Raw genomic sequence first — 16,726 nt, forward strand, 5'->3', positions numbered from 1 at the left:
TCCTTGTTAAAGAATAGGTTTGGGATGTGTACAGTACCAAATGCAACATATTCAGATACACTCATCTAAAGGATTATTAGGAACACCATACTTATACTGTGTTTGACCCCCTTTCGCTTTCAGAACTGCCTTAATTTTACGTGGCATTGATTCAACAAGGTGATGAAAGCATTCTTTAGAAATGTTGGCCCAAATTGATAGGATAGCATCTTGCAGTTGATGGAGATTTGAAGGGATGCACATCCAGGGCATGAAGCTCCAGTTCCACCACATCCCAAAGATGCTCTATTGGGTTGAGATCTGGTGACTGTGGGGGCCATTTTAGGACAGTGAACTCATTGTCATAGTCAAGAAACCAATTTGAAATGAAGCTTTGTGACATGGAACATTATCCCGCTGGAAGTAACCATCAGAGGATGGGTACATGGTGGTCATAAAGGGATGGACATGGTCAGAAACAATGCTCAGGTAGGCCGTGGCATTTAAACGATGCCCAGTTGGCAATAAGGGGCTTAAAATGTGTCAAGAAAACATCCCCCACACCATTACCACCACCAACCTGCACAGTAGTAACAAGGCATGATGGGTCCATGTTCTTATTCTGTTTATGCCAAATTCTGACTCTACAATCTGAATGTCTCAACTGAAATCGAGACTCATCAGACCAGGCAACATTTTTACAATCTTCAACTGTCCAATTTTGGTGAGCTTGTGCAAATTGTAGCCTCTTTTTCTATTTGTAGTGGAGATGAGTGGTACTACCCGGTGGGGTCTTCTGCTGTTGTAGCCCATCTGCCTCAAGGTTGTGCATGTTGTGGCTTCACAAATGCTTTGCTGCATACCTCGGTTGTAACGAGTGGTTATTTCTGTCAAAGTTGCTCTTCTATCAGCTTGAATCAGTCGGCCCATTCTCCTCTGACCTCTAGCATCAACAAGGCATTTTCACCCAAATGACTGCCGCATTCTGGATGTTTTTCCCTTTTCACACAATGCTTTGTAAACCCTAGAAATTGTTGTGCGTGAAAATCCCAGTAACTGAGCACATTGTGAAATACTCAGACCGGCTCGTCTGGCACCAACAACCATGCCACGCTCAAAATTGCTTAAAAATCACCTTTCTTTCCCATTCTGTCATTTAGTTTGAAGTTCAGGAGATTGTCTTGACCAGAACCACACCCCTAAATGCATTGAAGCAACTGCCAAGTGATTGGTTGATTCAATAATTGCATTAATGAGAAATTGAACAGGTGTTCCTAATAATCCTTTAGGTGCAATTCTGCACTAAAAACAAAGGTACAAAAGCTGTCACTGGTGCGTAACCTTTAAAAAAGTAGACCTTTGTACCTAAAGAGTGCATATTTGTAGATATTAGTACTTCAAAGATACATATGGGTACAACACAGGTACATATGGCGCAAAAGAAAGCTTTAACGCTAGAAGATTATTTTGTGGGCAGACTGACAACATAAGGATATAGTTCTCATCTCCCTCTTGATTACGTGGAGGACCTGGCATGTTAAGCAGAACCAGTCTGGCATCATGGGATCTGTTAACTATGACCTCATTGAGCTTAACAGCTGTGTGCATCCGCCGAACATTAGACTGATCACTGTAAAACACAACACAGACACAAGTTTGTACAGTGTTCACAAGGACTTACCGTTGTGTGCCGAAATAAGACTAATTTTTATTCTCCAAACCTTATGCTTACATTAACCTTTACATACATATTAAATTACTGTTCAGTGTGTAAATACCAAAAAGGTTCATGGACAAATTGCTAGCTGTACTGTTACAGGGATGTAATAACGCATGCATGCTTAATCCTATTTGCATACATTACTTACGGTTTGATGCTGATGAGCTCTCTGAAGTTTTCTGGTGCATTGTTTCTGTTTCGTCTTTCTGCTTCCACCTTGTCACTAGTCCAAGTCATTTGGTTCTTCTCTGGCAATATTTCAATGGTTTCTTCCTCTTCATCTGAATACAGACTGCCCATTCTTATTAATGAGTGTCTGTCCTTTACTAGCTGGGCCTAGAGTGAAGATTAATCAGACCATGCTAAAACAGCTCGCATTGTGTATAATTAACTTGACAATAAATATTTGTTATTTAAGGCAGAATGTTATTTATTTATGCTTATGACAAAGGCGTGCTTTGCAGCTGTCACGCTGCTTAAATAAATACACAGACACACACAGTATACCTCTCTATCTTTCTCTGCATTGGACAGTCTCATTTGTTTTAGCATCTGTGACCTCTGTTCCATCATGAGTGTCCGCTCATACGTATATGCTGAGATGTCACTGTCGTCCTTAAAATAATCACAAAATTAAGCAGCATGACATCGCATTACACTGTAACACGCACGCAGTGTTTCTGATGGTAGAGATTAACAAACATACCATCTCAACCACTTCCACCTCTGCCTCTATTCTGAGCTGGTATAGGAAGGTTGCCAGGTCTTTTTTCATCTGAATGCTGTTATCATCCATTTGGGCAACGGTGAAGATTCGCATCTTACACTTACGCCAGACCTAAAATACACAGCATTTTCAGGCAGATACTCTCGATAAAGAACTTATGAGTAGTTATACTGCAATTCAATTCAATTACCTTATGTTGTTTGAGAAGGAAAGGTAAAAGCATAAGCATGCCACCATCATGCACAATCCACCAGACGTCAATGTATCCATCAGTGAAGCGCTCGTGGTTACTAGGATAGAACGACACATTCTTTGGGACCATCAAGGCGAGGTGGGCAGCTGTAGTACACCGCACTGTATCTACGGTAAAACAGAGAGAGGATATCGAAGCAGAGGAGACTAACAAAAAGTTTATTGTAATGATTGAAGTTTAGGGTCACTTGCCTGATTTTTTTTTCATGATCCTAAAAATCTTTAAATCTTAAAAATCTAAAATTAGCCTGGTTAAAACAAGACCATTCTCATTAGTAACCGAGTTATGGTCTGGCAAAGCTTCATAGACAAATCATTTCCAAAGAGGCGTCACCAACGGATGTCTCTCAAATGCCTCTGTGTCCAATTGGATAGACCTAAAACCAAACAGAGCGATGAAGGAGATGACGCATGTAGAGCTATAGACAGTTTTATCGGACAAACGTGCGCTGACGCGATACACGTCTGGATCAGAACTTTACTTCCGGTTTCGTTTTTTTAATGGTCTGGCTAGTTGCTAAACTGATCTCTTGAACAAATGCCTCGTCGAAAATAACAAATGTTTTGGTTTCCTATGTAATCTATGTGTTGTTGTTTTTTTGCTTGTTATATAAAAAACTAAGTTTAAAGAACTTTGTTGTTATTTATTCTTAACAGAGTTTACCGGAAGTTACGTGCGGACCACGACAGCCGCTTGTTTATGTTGTTTCTGCTGAAACTGTCTATATCAGACTTTTGCCGGATCCAGTCGGTAAGACAGCGATAACATCATATGAAGGCTTCGAGTGTTGTTCCTTGCTCGGGTTTTAACAAAACATTTAAATCGCTTAAAACCGACACAATAGCTGATTCGAATGAGTGATGTTCCACAGCGGCATCCATCTTTGTAATGTACAGAATCTGCTTCACCGTCGAGGCGCCGTTGTCATCGTGTAAAGCCCGCCCCAACGTTTCTGATTTCTGATTGGTGCCGCGATTAGAAATGGTCTTGAATGGCCTCTTTGCCAGGCTCCTTGCAGAGCAAATCTAAATTTGCCAGAAGTTGTCTGGGTTTTCCCAGGCTAATCAAAAATGTAAATATATTAAAAATGTAAATAAAAATTCAAATAAAAAGATTAACAGTATTTTCTAGACGAAAAAAAATAAGTCAACATAATGTGCATACTTATTCCATAGTTTTGATGTTGCTTTCTTCCAAATCGACTGAAAATGCATTACAAAGTATACATTTTACCAGTATGTGTGTTTCCCAGGGTTAAAACAATGACCATTTTGCACTGCTACTATAACACAATGCTCTACCAACTGAGCTATAACAGACTTAAATATTCTTGACTATACAAGATATGAAACTGCCCAAACTCTTGTGCTTACTGATAAAGGTTTTCCAAGCACGAGGGTCTTCACTTTGTCTCCAGCCGTACGGCCAGCCCAAAACAACTGTGTTGTGCTTCATGCCTCCCAGACCACAGGACTGGATCAAGTGTGCAACCCCCTCTCTCACTTTGGAGGCGACCACTACCTGACAGAAACCCTTCACTCGCTCGATCTCCATCATGTTCTTTATTGCCTTGTAAAAAGCACAAACACAGCAAAACCTCATCATCAATGTTTCAGTTTTTCTATTTTTGCGCCTTGTTTTTTTTAACACACACTGTTTACTACAGCACACAAAAATGTACAATATATTTACAATTTAGGTATACAGAGCTGCAAAGGTTTATAATAAATATTGTCCATGGCTGCAATAATGATTACTGTATGCTAACAGTGGATGTAAATACTGCAAGATGACTTCCTCTACCTGCTCTGAGGCCTGTGTTTCTCCGTAACAGTCCAGGAAGTTGCCCTGTATCACAGATCCTACGATGGTTAGACCTTTTCCTGCTTTTAACTGTGAGGCAAAGGTAAGCATTCTGGGATACTTTACATGCAGATCCTCATCCAACTTCAGCAGAACCAGCAGCTGTGGCCTGTCAACATTATTATTGTGCAATAATTTATAACAAATTAAATAAATATATTGTTTATAGCATATAATGTTGGCATTGGTTTTTGAAGCTTACATGCGATACTAATGTCTGACTTTACAAACAAGTACTGTCAGTATAAGCACTGTTTAAAGAATGCCTAAAGGAGTACACAAGTTAAACAATATCTAAATTAAACATTTCTAAATATGTGTTTTCACATACATCACCTTGAAAAGACTTCATCTAGACTTTTTATAATGACAGGGTTTGTATACATTGTTTTTTAGGGTTTGCTTATATAATATGTTGTAATGCAAAGTAAACATTTTTAATAGAAAACAAACATTGTTTGATTGAGCTGAAAGATGGGAACAAACCTCCAGTTTTTAGTGTGGGGTGGTCCCGCCTCCAGGCGAAGGAGAGCATAGCGTGCTGCACTAAGAGACAAGCCACGGATTCCATCTCCCCACTCCTTCTCTGCTCTGAAAGAGATGGCGTCAACAAAACTGCACATACTAGCCAGTGATTCCTATCAGTAAAAATGGATTTAATTGGAAAACACTTACCCCTGATATTCAATGTACTTGTAGATCATACCAGCAATGACCATGGCTACAATGGCATAATACCATGAAGAGATAAACATGAGGGCCAAACACATACTCATGCCCAGAAAAGATAAAGCCCTGAGAGAGAGAGAGAGAGAGAGAGACAAAATAAGTTCCTTCACATCACCTACCCCAAAACAGCTGCACTTATTTAATTTATTACATACATTTTTTCAGATAAGGCAGCACAACATGCACTGTTTAAGTAATCACAGGAAGTGAATAGCAACACTATGAAGTGGAAAATATCCCTTAGCTTCAAGATAACAGTTTAACCTCAATTCAAATGCAACATCTAAACACCAAATCAGGCCTGTTAATGTACACACACGCAATCTACAGTAAATGCAAACTTACCAGTGGTAGTATTTGAACCTTGGCCTCCAGTTCGGTGTTCTTAAAAGGGTTTGCACTGCACACGCCAAATTTACAAAAAGATAGCACATCAGGAAAAACCTGTTAAGTAAACAAGCATTTTTAACATTTAAATGTGTTAAAGATAATACTTATAAGAACTCAGGTGAGACACCACATGCTACAGTAAATGAAACAGGTGGTTTACTGTACAGGACATCTCCCTACTGAAAAATCCAGCTAAAACCAGCATAAGCTAGTCTAGCTGTGTTTTGGTCACTTTTTAAGCTGGTCTAGCTGTGTTTTAGTCACCTTTTAAGCTGGTCTAGCTGGACTTAGCTGGGCAGACTGGAAGACCAGCTGACCCACCAGCTTGACCAGCTTTGCTAGGCTGAGATGACCAGCTTAGACCAGCTACTACCACCTTAAACCAGCTACCAGCTTATGCTGGTCTTTGTTAAGTAAACAAGCATTTTTAACATTTAAATGTGTTAAAGATAATACTTATAAGAACTCAGGTGAGACACCACATGCTACAGTAAATGAAACAGGTGGTTTACTGTACAGGACATCTCCCTACTGAAAAATCCAGCTAAAACCAGCATAAGCTAGTCTAGCTGTGTTTTGGTCACTTTTTAAGCTGGTCTAGCTGTGTTTTAGTCACCTTTTAAGCTGGTCTAGCTGGACTTAGCTGGGCAGACTGGAAGACCAGCTGACCCACCAGCTTGACCAGCTTTGCTAGGCTGAGATGACCAGCTTAGACCAGCTACTACCACCTTAAACCAGCTACCAGCTTATGCTGGTCTTTGTTAAGTAAACAAGCATTTTTAACATTTAAATGTGTTAAAGATAATACTTATAAGAACTCAGGTGAGACACCACATGCTACAGTAAATGAAACAGGTGGTTTACTGTACAGGACATCTCCCTACTGAAAAATCCAGCTAAAACCAGCATAAGCTAGTCTAGCTGTGTTTTGGTCACTTTTTAAGCTGGTCTAGCTGTGTTTTAGTCACCTTTTAAGCTGGTCTAGCTGGACTTAGCTGGGCAGACTGGAAGACCAGCTGACCCACCAGCTTGACCAGCTTTGCTAGGCTGAGATGACCAGCTTAGACCAGCTACTACCACCTTAAACCAGCTACCAGCTTATGCTGGTCTTTGCTGGATTTTTCAGTAGGGCTGTCATGGCGTGAAAGAGAGGTGACTGAATATAACAGTTTCAGTGGGCTGAAGGTGGCACAAGCATTACGTAATCATTTGTATTAGAAACATGACACAAAATCTTTACGCTGCTAACGATAAATCAATTAATAATAAGTTGTTCAGTCACCTTTAATTAAGTTAATGGTTTAATTTTTGTAACATTGTGTATGTTTGCATGTACTGTTTATGTGTAGTGAGTGTTAATAATCCTCACATAGAGAGAATTGGAGCGACCATATCAAGTGAAGCGATAAGGATGCCGAGCTCTGCTATGAGTCCTGTTAGCAACAGAGCCCACGTGGGTTCTCCGTTAGCTTTACCATGTCCAAACACCTGTGTTTGTAAACACACACACACACACACAGACCGTAAGTAGCCATCAGCTATCAGGATCACCTTTGACGTAACACATTTACATTTTAGGGAAACATTTTACATATGGGCATGCAAATGCTTTTTTGGTGGTTTGGCATTTCAGAAAAGGATATATCTTTAACAGGAACTTAGAATACAAACATTTCCATCTCCTTTAAATTTCTCCTAACTATTTCAATTGGGGCCTTAAGGTGTAAAAAGTGAATACAAAAAAGCTTATGGACCACAGCCACTTTAACTTCAAACTTTCGCATGGTCTTCCTCAGTCAACATTAAAGATATGTTGGTTGACAGAATGTTCTTTACATGTAGGATAATTTTGTATAGAAAACAGTACATTACCAACAAATGGTATTTCATATTTGTATAGATATGTAACAAACACATTGAATTATAAAAGATATAGAGTGTCTGTTAGAAATCTTACTCTTAGGAAAGGAATTATGTTATCCTTAGCGATGGCTTGCAGGAGGCGAGGTGCTCCGGTCAGGGACTGAAGTCCTGCACCTACTGTGGAGAAGAAGGAGCCAATCACAATAACCCATGGGGAGGGCCAAGAAAGTGTGCCAACCACCAAGTTTTTACTGACTGCTTCTCCAAATCTAAAATGTAGCACATGAACAAATAAGACTAAGTTTTTTTATTATTATTAAAAACAAATGCAAATGTATGTATACTGAACTAGATGACATACTTATCTCTGAGTACTACACCCTCAATGCAGGCGCCAAAAAGAACCACAGAGCTGAAATCTTTTACCGTAAAGGAATATTTTATGTAAATGCTTTCTGAATAAACATTACATCAGAGAGAAAACAGTAGCAACAGCAATAAAGGATACAGACAAGAGATGTAGTGGTAATAGCCAGAATTGTCCCTATAGGAATAGACTTCTGTGCATCTCTTAGATCTCCAGATCTGTTTGATCCAGCCATAATGCCTGTCCCAGAGACAAAGAGACACAGAATTCAATTTCAAGTCATAATATGAGCTTAGAAACATGAATATGTTTTTAGGATCAAACTGCACAGATGGTTTTTACCTGTAGCAGAAGGAAAGAAGATTCCCACCAGCAGTGTGAAGGAAGTAGCAATGTCAGCAGTCACATAGAAGCCAAAGCTCTCCATGGAGCCATGGACATCAAGAGAGGGCAAACCCGCTTTCACTAAAATCTGTCCTTTCTCCATGTAATCCCCCCACATGTTCTCTATAACACACAAAAGGTTTTACAAAAACTTGGAAGAGCAGAAGTTGTCTAGTTAATTCCTTCATAAGATATGAAGTTTATCACCTTTGATGATGCCACTGGCTAACCCAGGAATGCCCTGGATCTCCGTAACATTGTTCTGCAGAAAGTACTCATCACAATGAGCTGTGCTGGAGTTCTCAGAATTGCAGAATTTCTTCCATAGGTCGGTGGGAACAGTGTCATTACCAACAATTACTGTCTTTGCACAAATGTCAGGAAGATGCCAAGCTAAAGTCCGATTGCCGAGCATGCAAATCCTAGACAATTAGAATAAAAGAGTAATCAGTTAGATATAGGTAAGAATAAAAATTATTGTTACTCATAAACTTACTTGTGTCCAATTGTATTTTCAATACAAGTTTATTTTAGTTCATTTTGTAATTATGTAGAAAAAACAAATAGAATTTAATATAAGCATATTATATCTTTACATATTTCCAAATGTAATTATTGGAACTATCTTTGAAAGGGTCGCATTACATTATTATTTCAAATTTTACACTGCGTGTATCTGGACTTTCGGAATATACATATATTAAAGCAACACTATGTAGTTTCCATGTAAAAATGAATTACAGCTCCCCCATGTGGTTGAAAAGCGCAACAGTGCCTGGTATCAGACACAGTGTAAAAATGAATTACAGCTCCCCCATGTGGTTGAAAAGCGCAACAGTGCCTGGTATCAGACACTCTTCTGCAGGCAGGGGGAGGGGCGGGCTGTGTTTCCTACCCTCCACCGCCACTTGCAGAGTGTGCTTGTAGCAGCTAGGAGGTTGCTCAGGTTGCAGCAACAGTACAATTTGTCCAGTTAAAAGTTTTTCTATCACTGAAATAATTTTAGAGACATTATTTAAAGGTAAAAAAACTACATAGTGTTGCTTTAAACACACAGCGAAAACCCAGCTATTTTTTTCCTTACTATTTTCTACATAAAATTATCCTGCATAATGTAAAGAATGTTGATATCTTTACTATTGGCTGAGTGAAGCCATGTCATAGACTGAAATTCATGTGAAATCAATGATTTAATGATCAAATTCTCAAATAGATTGAGATTCTAAAACCTTAGCCTATTTCATAGATAGGGTCACATGTATAAGAGAAACACTTACGAGAAATCTGGTGGGTGAAAGATGGATTTTATAGCTCCGGCATAGATGGAAACGATTGAAATTATGACGCAGGCCAGGAAGAGAGAGGCAAACTTGTTGACATACTTGACCCCCACAAAAACCACCATAGCCATGAGGCTCAAACAAATTGTGCCGTACACTCGCATATTATTCAACATTGCACCGTTCCCTGCATGGATATCTGTGGCATGGAATATGGCAGCTTGAGGAATCAGATATTTCTGTGGATGAAAGAGTTAAGTAATGATTAGTATCAGGGTTGGTTTATGAAAGAGCCCACAATCTGTTTTTTTATAATCTAACACACACACACACACACACACACACACTCACACACATAGACATTTATGTGAAGAAATATATAAACATCTAAAGGTAAATGAAAGATTGCTGTTGTAATAAGAAAAGACTGACCAGAAAAATTTCAATTGCTCCCAATATGTACATGGCAGCTGCAAACGTTGTGCCCAGATAAAAACAGAGACCAACTGCACCGCCAAACTCAGGACCCAGAGACCGAGATATCATAAAATAAGCTCCACCAGCTGCAATAAAAAAAACATTTAAATTAATAAATATCAAAAGAATGACAAAACAATACAAACTAGATAGAAAAGTTTGTGGATAAACTTTATGTTGGCTTGACAAAGCCTGGCCTGAAAGTTTAAAACAGATTGACAGAAGTTTGGTTAAGTAGGGTACCTGGCTGTTAACATGTTTTAGTACAAAGCCTGATTTAACATGAAGGTAGCATGATTTAGCATGAAGCTACCATAATGCTGACATGATTTAGCATGAAGCTGATTTTTTTAAATATAATTTAACATGAGGCTAACATAATTTTATATGAAGTTAGCATGACGTTTAACTGATTAAGCATGAAAGTAGCATGATGTAACATTAAGCTATCATGATTTAGCATAAAGCTAGCATGATTTAACATAAAGTAAGCATGATTTAACAGGATGTTAGCATGATTCAACATGAAGCTTGCATGATTTAACATGAAGTTAGCATGATGTTAGCTTGATTTAGTATGAAGCTTGCATGATTTAACATGAAGCTAACATGATGTTAGCATGAATTAGCATGAAGGTAGCATGATTTAGCATGAAGCTACCATAATGCTGACATGATTTAGCATGAAGCTGATTTTTTAAAATATAATTTAACATGAGGCTAACATAATTTTATATGAAGTTAGCATGACGTTTAACTGATTAAGCATGAAAGTAGCATGATGTAACATTAAGCTATCATGATTTAGCATAAAGCTAGCATGATTTAACATAAAGTAAGCATGATTTAACAAGATGTTAGCATGATTCAACATGAAGCTTGCATGATTTAACATGAAGTTAGCATGATGTTAGCTTGATTTAGTATGAAGCTTGCATGATTTAACATGAAGCTAACATGATGTTAGCATGAATTAGCATGAAGTTAGCATGATTTAGCATGAAGCTAGCATGATTGTAGCATGATTTAGCATACTGCTAGCATGATTTAACATGAAGCTAGCATAAAGCTATCATAATTAAAAGAGTCAACCTCCATGTCTCTATGATGTTCAGATGCAGAGATATAGCCCTTCCTAAATGGTTGCTAGGGTATTCTCTTTGGTTGCTAGGGTGTGTCTTGGATTAGCCAATTACGATACTTCAAAGGTAGGTGCCAGTATGGATGATATAAACCAACTCCCATGTCTCCATGACATTTAGATTTGAAAAGTTTATGTGTGTTCGACTTCATGCGGCACTGCACAGAGCGATCAGCGGCTGACTTGAAGCAATGCATGCCAGTTAGAAATTTTGTCCGACTTGAGCTGGCATGGAAAGCATGTGACTGTGACGTGTGGTATCAAAGTACCGCGAGAGTGTTTCGAGAGCGTGGGAGAAACATGGGTTTCATGTTCAATTCAACCCTTCCGGTTCCACTAATACACAGGTAAAACTTGTTAATATGTTATATTGTGTCATCATGTAATAAAATCAAAATGAAAGAAACGAAAGACCACACTCTATTGGTATTTTATGCTTATGTTTTTTGTTTAGGCATAGGCTTAAATATTCAATATAAAGTGTTTCTGGTTGCAACTCCTCCCTCGACTGCAAGCGGCAAACCTCTCTGTTCAGCCTGCCCAGTGCCGCATAAACTCGAACACACCTATACTGTAACTGTGTTTGTTTTGGTTGCTAGGGTGCTTATTGGCTTGTGGGCCAATGGTCTCAATAAGCTCACATTAGATAACGTATAAAAATTCAAATGTGTTGAGTTGGTAAATTGTACATTATAGGCCTATGTAAAAACAGGTCAAAATGAAATGTAAAATTATGTACTTCTGTCTCATATTCACTTTTTAATGTAAAAGTATTTATATTAAAAAAGTAATAATGTGAATATTTATAAATACCTGGGACAACACCATTGGTGGCTATGGCGCTCATCGATATTGCAGTTAACATTGTCTGTAAAAAAGAAAACATTTGAACGTTGTATATTTTATATCATGAATAATATCCAGTAGGGGGCGATTGAGAGGGAATATTTAAAGAAAGGGGTCAGAATGATTTGTGTACTGATCATCATAGTTTCAGAGTTACACACAATACCATGCCTGACTGATAAATAACTGTCCCAGAATTCCCACAATTGACTACAATGAGCATTATTTAATTTAAGCTTCTAGTTTCTGCAGTATTACTATTAACATATCCAAAATACAACAGATAAATGTATTCAGGACTGGACAAAGTTATGTCATCTTGTAGATGAAAAGTCAAAGGCATTTATTTGATTTGTTTATTTATGTTGCTTCATCACACTCAGTCTAATGTGGAGAAGCGCTGCACGTGAGATAATCATGTGAGATAACAATCAAAAATGTGTTACGATATATAACGCCCATTCCCTTTCTGAATAATGTCTGCAGGCAGTTTGTTTTGAAGCCAAAAGAACATGTGTGAAATTTGGACATGATGAAAGGCAGCTGATTTGTTTATGTGCGTGCATCTGCAATAACTCACACATGAACAGCACATGAGAACGATGAGTAAGGACTGGACGACACCTGCTGTTCCTACGATCCACGTGAGGCGCAGGAAGAGAATCACACCAAAGATGTTTTGCAGGCATGGCAGATAGACTCCCATCAGAGTGCCCATATTTGGAGACTAGAGAGAAAATAAGGAAGGAATAAGGAATGTATTTGCATATGTTTTATGAAAATCAAATTAGAATGTCAATGACGGATTTGTCGTTTAGAAGAAAGTTGTGCAGCCATTTTCTTACTTTAGGGAGTCGTCTTCTGGACGCATCAGCATTCTCTGCCTCCTCGTGCTCTTTGACACCCTGAGTAACATTTGTGTAATTGACCAGACGGCTGAGGAGAGAGGAGACCTTTGGCCGGATGTCCAATTCTTCCTATGGAAAAACATTTTTCAGTACATGCTACGCATACCAAAAGGTTGTAAAATTCTGCATGTTTTAGCCTGGAATTTGGGGATCATTTTTAATTGAATTGGAAGAATATCATTACTGTATTTTTTGGAAAGTTATTACATGAGATATTAAGACCAAAACAACAATCTAAATATCAGTTTAAAGTAAAGCAAACCTCAAACAGGGCCAGGTTTTTGTCATAGAAGTCATTCCTCTTAGATGATGAGTCTGATCTGCTGAGGAAGGGACTGTCTTCTTTATGAGTACCATGACCTGGAGGCGGAGGAAGTTGAAAACAATTTTTATTGAAGGCATGTATACCCCAATTAAACACATTTTATTGTTGAGTTGTACAAGCTGATGTGGTATCTTTTACGTACATGTGGGTGCCACCATCTTTGAGCAAGTTTTAAGATATCTATAAATGGTCAAACATTGTAGCTTAAGAGTGTTTTTCTAATTATAAATCAATGAAAAATCATGTAGTAATCAAACAACAATTTTTCATGTTTGGCTGCACGTGAATGGTAAGTGCCACAGGTGCAGAGTGAAAATAGTTTTTAAGCAAAACTTAAAGTCATATATTGTGGTATTTTTTTTACAAATTATTATCTTTGAGCTTCATTATCTTTTAAAAATTCAAGTGCCTCATAATCTTTAATCAAAAACGCAAATCTCCTCCCCTCATCAAAATGATCTCTCTTTACTTCCGGCCATATGATATATCAGGTGGGTGGGGTTCTGGAGAAGATCACAGCGATTAGCAGTTAGCAACATGACTCAACTTCAAACAATCCAATCAGATCTCATGGACAAATTCAAATCCAGCCCTGCCTTGTTTCATTTCAGAAGCCGGTTTCACTCAGGCGTAGTCCACACGGACACGGGTATATTTATAACCGGAGTTTTCCCTAAAAAAAAATCCCGTCCACACATGCTCGGTTTAAATTAAATATCCATCCACACGATAAAGCAAAAGCACGCTATCAAGCGCTGTCAAGAGCATGCCACGCCAGCAGGCGGGGATATAACCCAAATCGTGTTCCGCAATATAGTGACATAACTGAGCATTTATCTGTATACATGTTAGAGGCCCTGTTAGCACAGTTATTATTAGCAAGATATGTCCGCCATTGCACAGAACCATCATCAAAGCAGTCAGCGGCGCACAATCTTGACGTCAAACACAGTGGATAACGGCGCACACTCTGACGTCGCAAGGCAAAACCCCCGGTTTTACTCTCTACACGACACCACTGTAACCGGGGTTTCTTAAAAAGCTCACCCTGGCCGGGGTTTTCAAATATGCTCGGGTTCATTGCCCTGATACTGCGTTTTCGTGTGGACGAACGGCCGAACCGCTTGAAAAAACTCACGGTTATAAAAATACCCATGTCCGTGTGGACTAGGCCTCAGATAGGCTATACGTCACCATGTGGAAAATAAGGCTTTAGCTACTACCATTTCATGGCGACTTTAAGTGTAAAGCAGGGCTCCCTGCTGAAAAATCCAGCATCAAACCAGCATGGGAATTATGCTGGTCAATGCTGGTTTGGTATTGGTTTAGCTGGTGTTCATTCACTAGCAAACCAGCACCAAAACACAACATACGCTGGTCTTGCTGGTATGCTGTTTTTTCAGCAGGACTATTTAAATCTTACCCTGGAGGGCCAGAGCACTGCAGAGTTTAGCTCCGACCCTGATCAAACAACTGAGCAAGCTACTGTAATCAAGGTCTTCATGATCACTAGACAATCACAGGTGAGTAAGTTTGATTAGAATACAATCCACCACGTAAACTGCGATCACAAAATTCTGGTCACTTAATTATCCCTAGAATATCAAAAGTGTCTAAAGGTGGTAGATCATTTTCCTACTTAGCCCCTATAAGCTCTGGAATGATTTACCAAATAATGTTCGAGTATCAGACACAGTCGATCAATTTAAAGCTAAACTTAAGACTTTCTTCTTTAACAAAGTATTCACATAAAATGTCCAGTAAATGTACTTTTCCCGCAGTAGTTATTTTGTCTAGAACAAAGCGCTCACATACCTCATATGGGTAAAAAACTAGTGCCGCAATAGGTAGCCTGTCTGGAACCGAGCGGGTTTTTAAACCACAATACTTTATGGCACTTGCATGAACGGCCCTTACGCGCTAATAGAATTCTGTTTTTATCTCCCTGTCTCGTCCTCAACCCCGAGGACAATGAGACAAACAGACCCAGTTCCTGTTGCTGTGAAGGTCATCACACCACTGATCTACTGGCTGTCTTTCAATGTGATCCCCAGCCAATGCGCGACCAACGGCCACCAGCTGAACCAGTTTAATCCGCTTACCCGCTTCCTATCCCTACCGTGTTTATATAAATATATATTAATTTCTCCCAAGGGTTTTTGTCCTTCTAGGAGTTTTTCCCACTGGGTTTTCTCCTAGGGGTTTATTTCGTCCCCGGGAGAGTCAGCCATTTTTGGCTCAACTTAGCACTTTACTGTATACGTTACATTATTAATACGCTCGCTTGTATGGTTTATCCTTAGCCACTATATTCTACTACCTATATTATCTATTGATTTTCTTTGTTCTCCCCTACATCTACTCATGTAAAGCTGCTTTGCAACAATTAACAAAAAAGCGCTATATAAATAAAATTGAATTGAATTAGGATTGGAGCTAATCTCTGTAGTGCTCAGCCATCTAGGGTAAGATTTGAATAGCACTGGTGTAAAGCAATACAAGCGTTTGACTGTTATCTTCTTCTTCTTCTTTGGTGTTTTACAGAACTGCCATCTTCTGTTAGTCATTCCTAAACCCGTTGTATTTCCCTCTTTTGATCCATCCGTAAAAATCTGAATATATGCCTTATATATGGATTCCCTCCTCCTGTAATAATCTGGTACTGTATCTGATGGCTCACCACTTTGTCTCGTATTTAGTAGCTCTTTATCTACTTTTTGGTACTCTAGTATCCATACTGGTCTATTTGGCCTTCTTCAAATTCTTTATTATTTATTCTCATATCGGCTGCTATTTGATCTCCTGTCCATCCAAAGCTTTTTCTGTTTCCTTTCTCCTTCTCCCAGCTTGCTTGCAAAACCTTTTTTGTTTGACTGTTATCTGCAGTGTTATCCAGAATATTTGATAAGTAATTCAACAAAGTTGTTGGACACGCTGATGGATGTTGTGGAAAAGAAGTATGACAATAAGGCTATGTTTACACGTGGACGGCTATTTTCATAAACGGACATTTCAACCTCTCCGGTTTCAAAAACAATATCGTGCACACATGTCAGTTTTCAGAAAAGTGTTTAGGTGTGTTCGACATCGGCTGTGGCTGGATGTAACCGATCTGCGAGATTAGCCGCATGCAGGCGGAGAGGAGCTGAAAACGGAGACGTGAAGTCGGACGCGCTGTGGTTCCCGTAGTTTGCTGCATTTACGTCAGGCATGGCTGATCACGTGCCGTTTGCTTGCTTAATCGCATTTAACATGATTTGTAAGACGTAAACTACATAAAAAGTGAATTACTGTTTTGAATGTCCGTGTATGAGCATGAGTGGAACTGAAGAGGCTTACAGCATCTGTTTTTACAAGAATAAAGTTCAACATAAGCATATATTATTTAAATATCAATGTAGTGGGGTCTACGTTTTTAATCCATTTTATTTTGATGAAGATGACACAATATAACATCGCGACTACATGAAAATA

At 38.9% G+C, this 16,726-nt stretch overlaps 1 protein-coding gene across 1 annotated transcript in view; it reads right to left on the reverse strand.

Annotated features, from left to right (window-relative positions):
- Window positions 1–16,726, reverse strand: part of slc12a4 (solute carrier family 12 member 4) — a 30,832-nt gene that overhangs the window by 1,914 nt on the left and 12,192 nt on the right. Inside the window, exons 2-23 of the mRNA XM_073859033.1 lie at window positions 13,190–13,287; window positions 12,865–12,996; window positions 12,600–12,746; window positions 11,987–12,041; window positions 9,988–10,118; window positions 9,553–9,794; window positions 8,483–8,697; window positions 8,234–8,398; window positions 8,033–8,131; window positions 7,886–7,943; window positions 7,619–7,793; window positions 7,031–7,149; window positions 5,617–5,715; window positions 5,218–5,337; window positions 5,029–5,133; window positions 4,483–4,651; window positions 4,053–4,248; window positions 2,617–2,786; window positions 2,406–2,537; window positions 2,207–2,314; window positions 1,848–2,035; window positions 1,472–1,609 (exon numbers count right to left, since the gene is read on the reverse strand). Coding sequence (XP_073715134.1) covers window positions 1,472–1,609; window positions 1,848–2,035; window positions 2,207–2,314; window positions 2,406–2,537; window positions 2,617–2,786; window positions 4,053–4,248; window positions 4,483–4,651; window positions 5,029–5,133; window positions 5,218–5,337; window positions 5,617–5,715; window positions 7,031–7,149; window positions 7,619–7,793; window positions 7,886–7,943; window positions 8,033–8,131; window positions 8,234–8,398; window positions 8,483–8,697; window positions 9,553–9,794; window positions 9,988–10,118; window positions 11,987–12,041; window positions 12,600–12,746; window positions 12,865–12,996; window positions 13,190–13,287 — 3,061 coding nt within the window. The remainder of the gene's footprint in view (window positions 1–1,471; window positions 1,610–1,847; window positions 2,036–2,206; window positions 2,315–2,405; window positions 2,538–2,616; window positions 2,787–4,052; window positions 4,249–4,482; window positions 4,652–5,028; window positions 5,134–5,217; window positions 5,338–5,616; window positions 5,716–7,030; window positions 7,150–7,618; window positions 7,794–7,885; window positions 7,944–8,032; window positions 8,132–8,233; window positions 8,399–8,482; window positions 8,698–9,552; window positions 9,795–9,987; window positions 10,119–11,986; window positions 12,042–12,599; window positions 12,747–12,864; window positions 12,997–13,189; window positions 13,288–16,726) is intronic.

Source organism: Misgurnus anguillicaudatus, chromosome 21 (assembly GCF_027580225.2).
Source record: "Misgurnus anguillicaudatus chromosome 21, ASM2758022v2, whole genome shotgun sequence".
In the NCBI taxonomy this organism is placed as follows: Eukaryota; Metazoa; Chordata; class Actinopteri; order Cypriniformes; family Cobitidae; genus Misgurnus; species Misgurnus anguillicaudatus.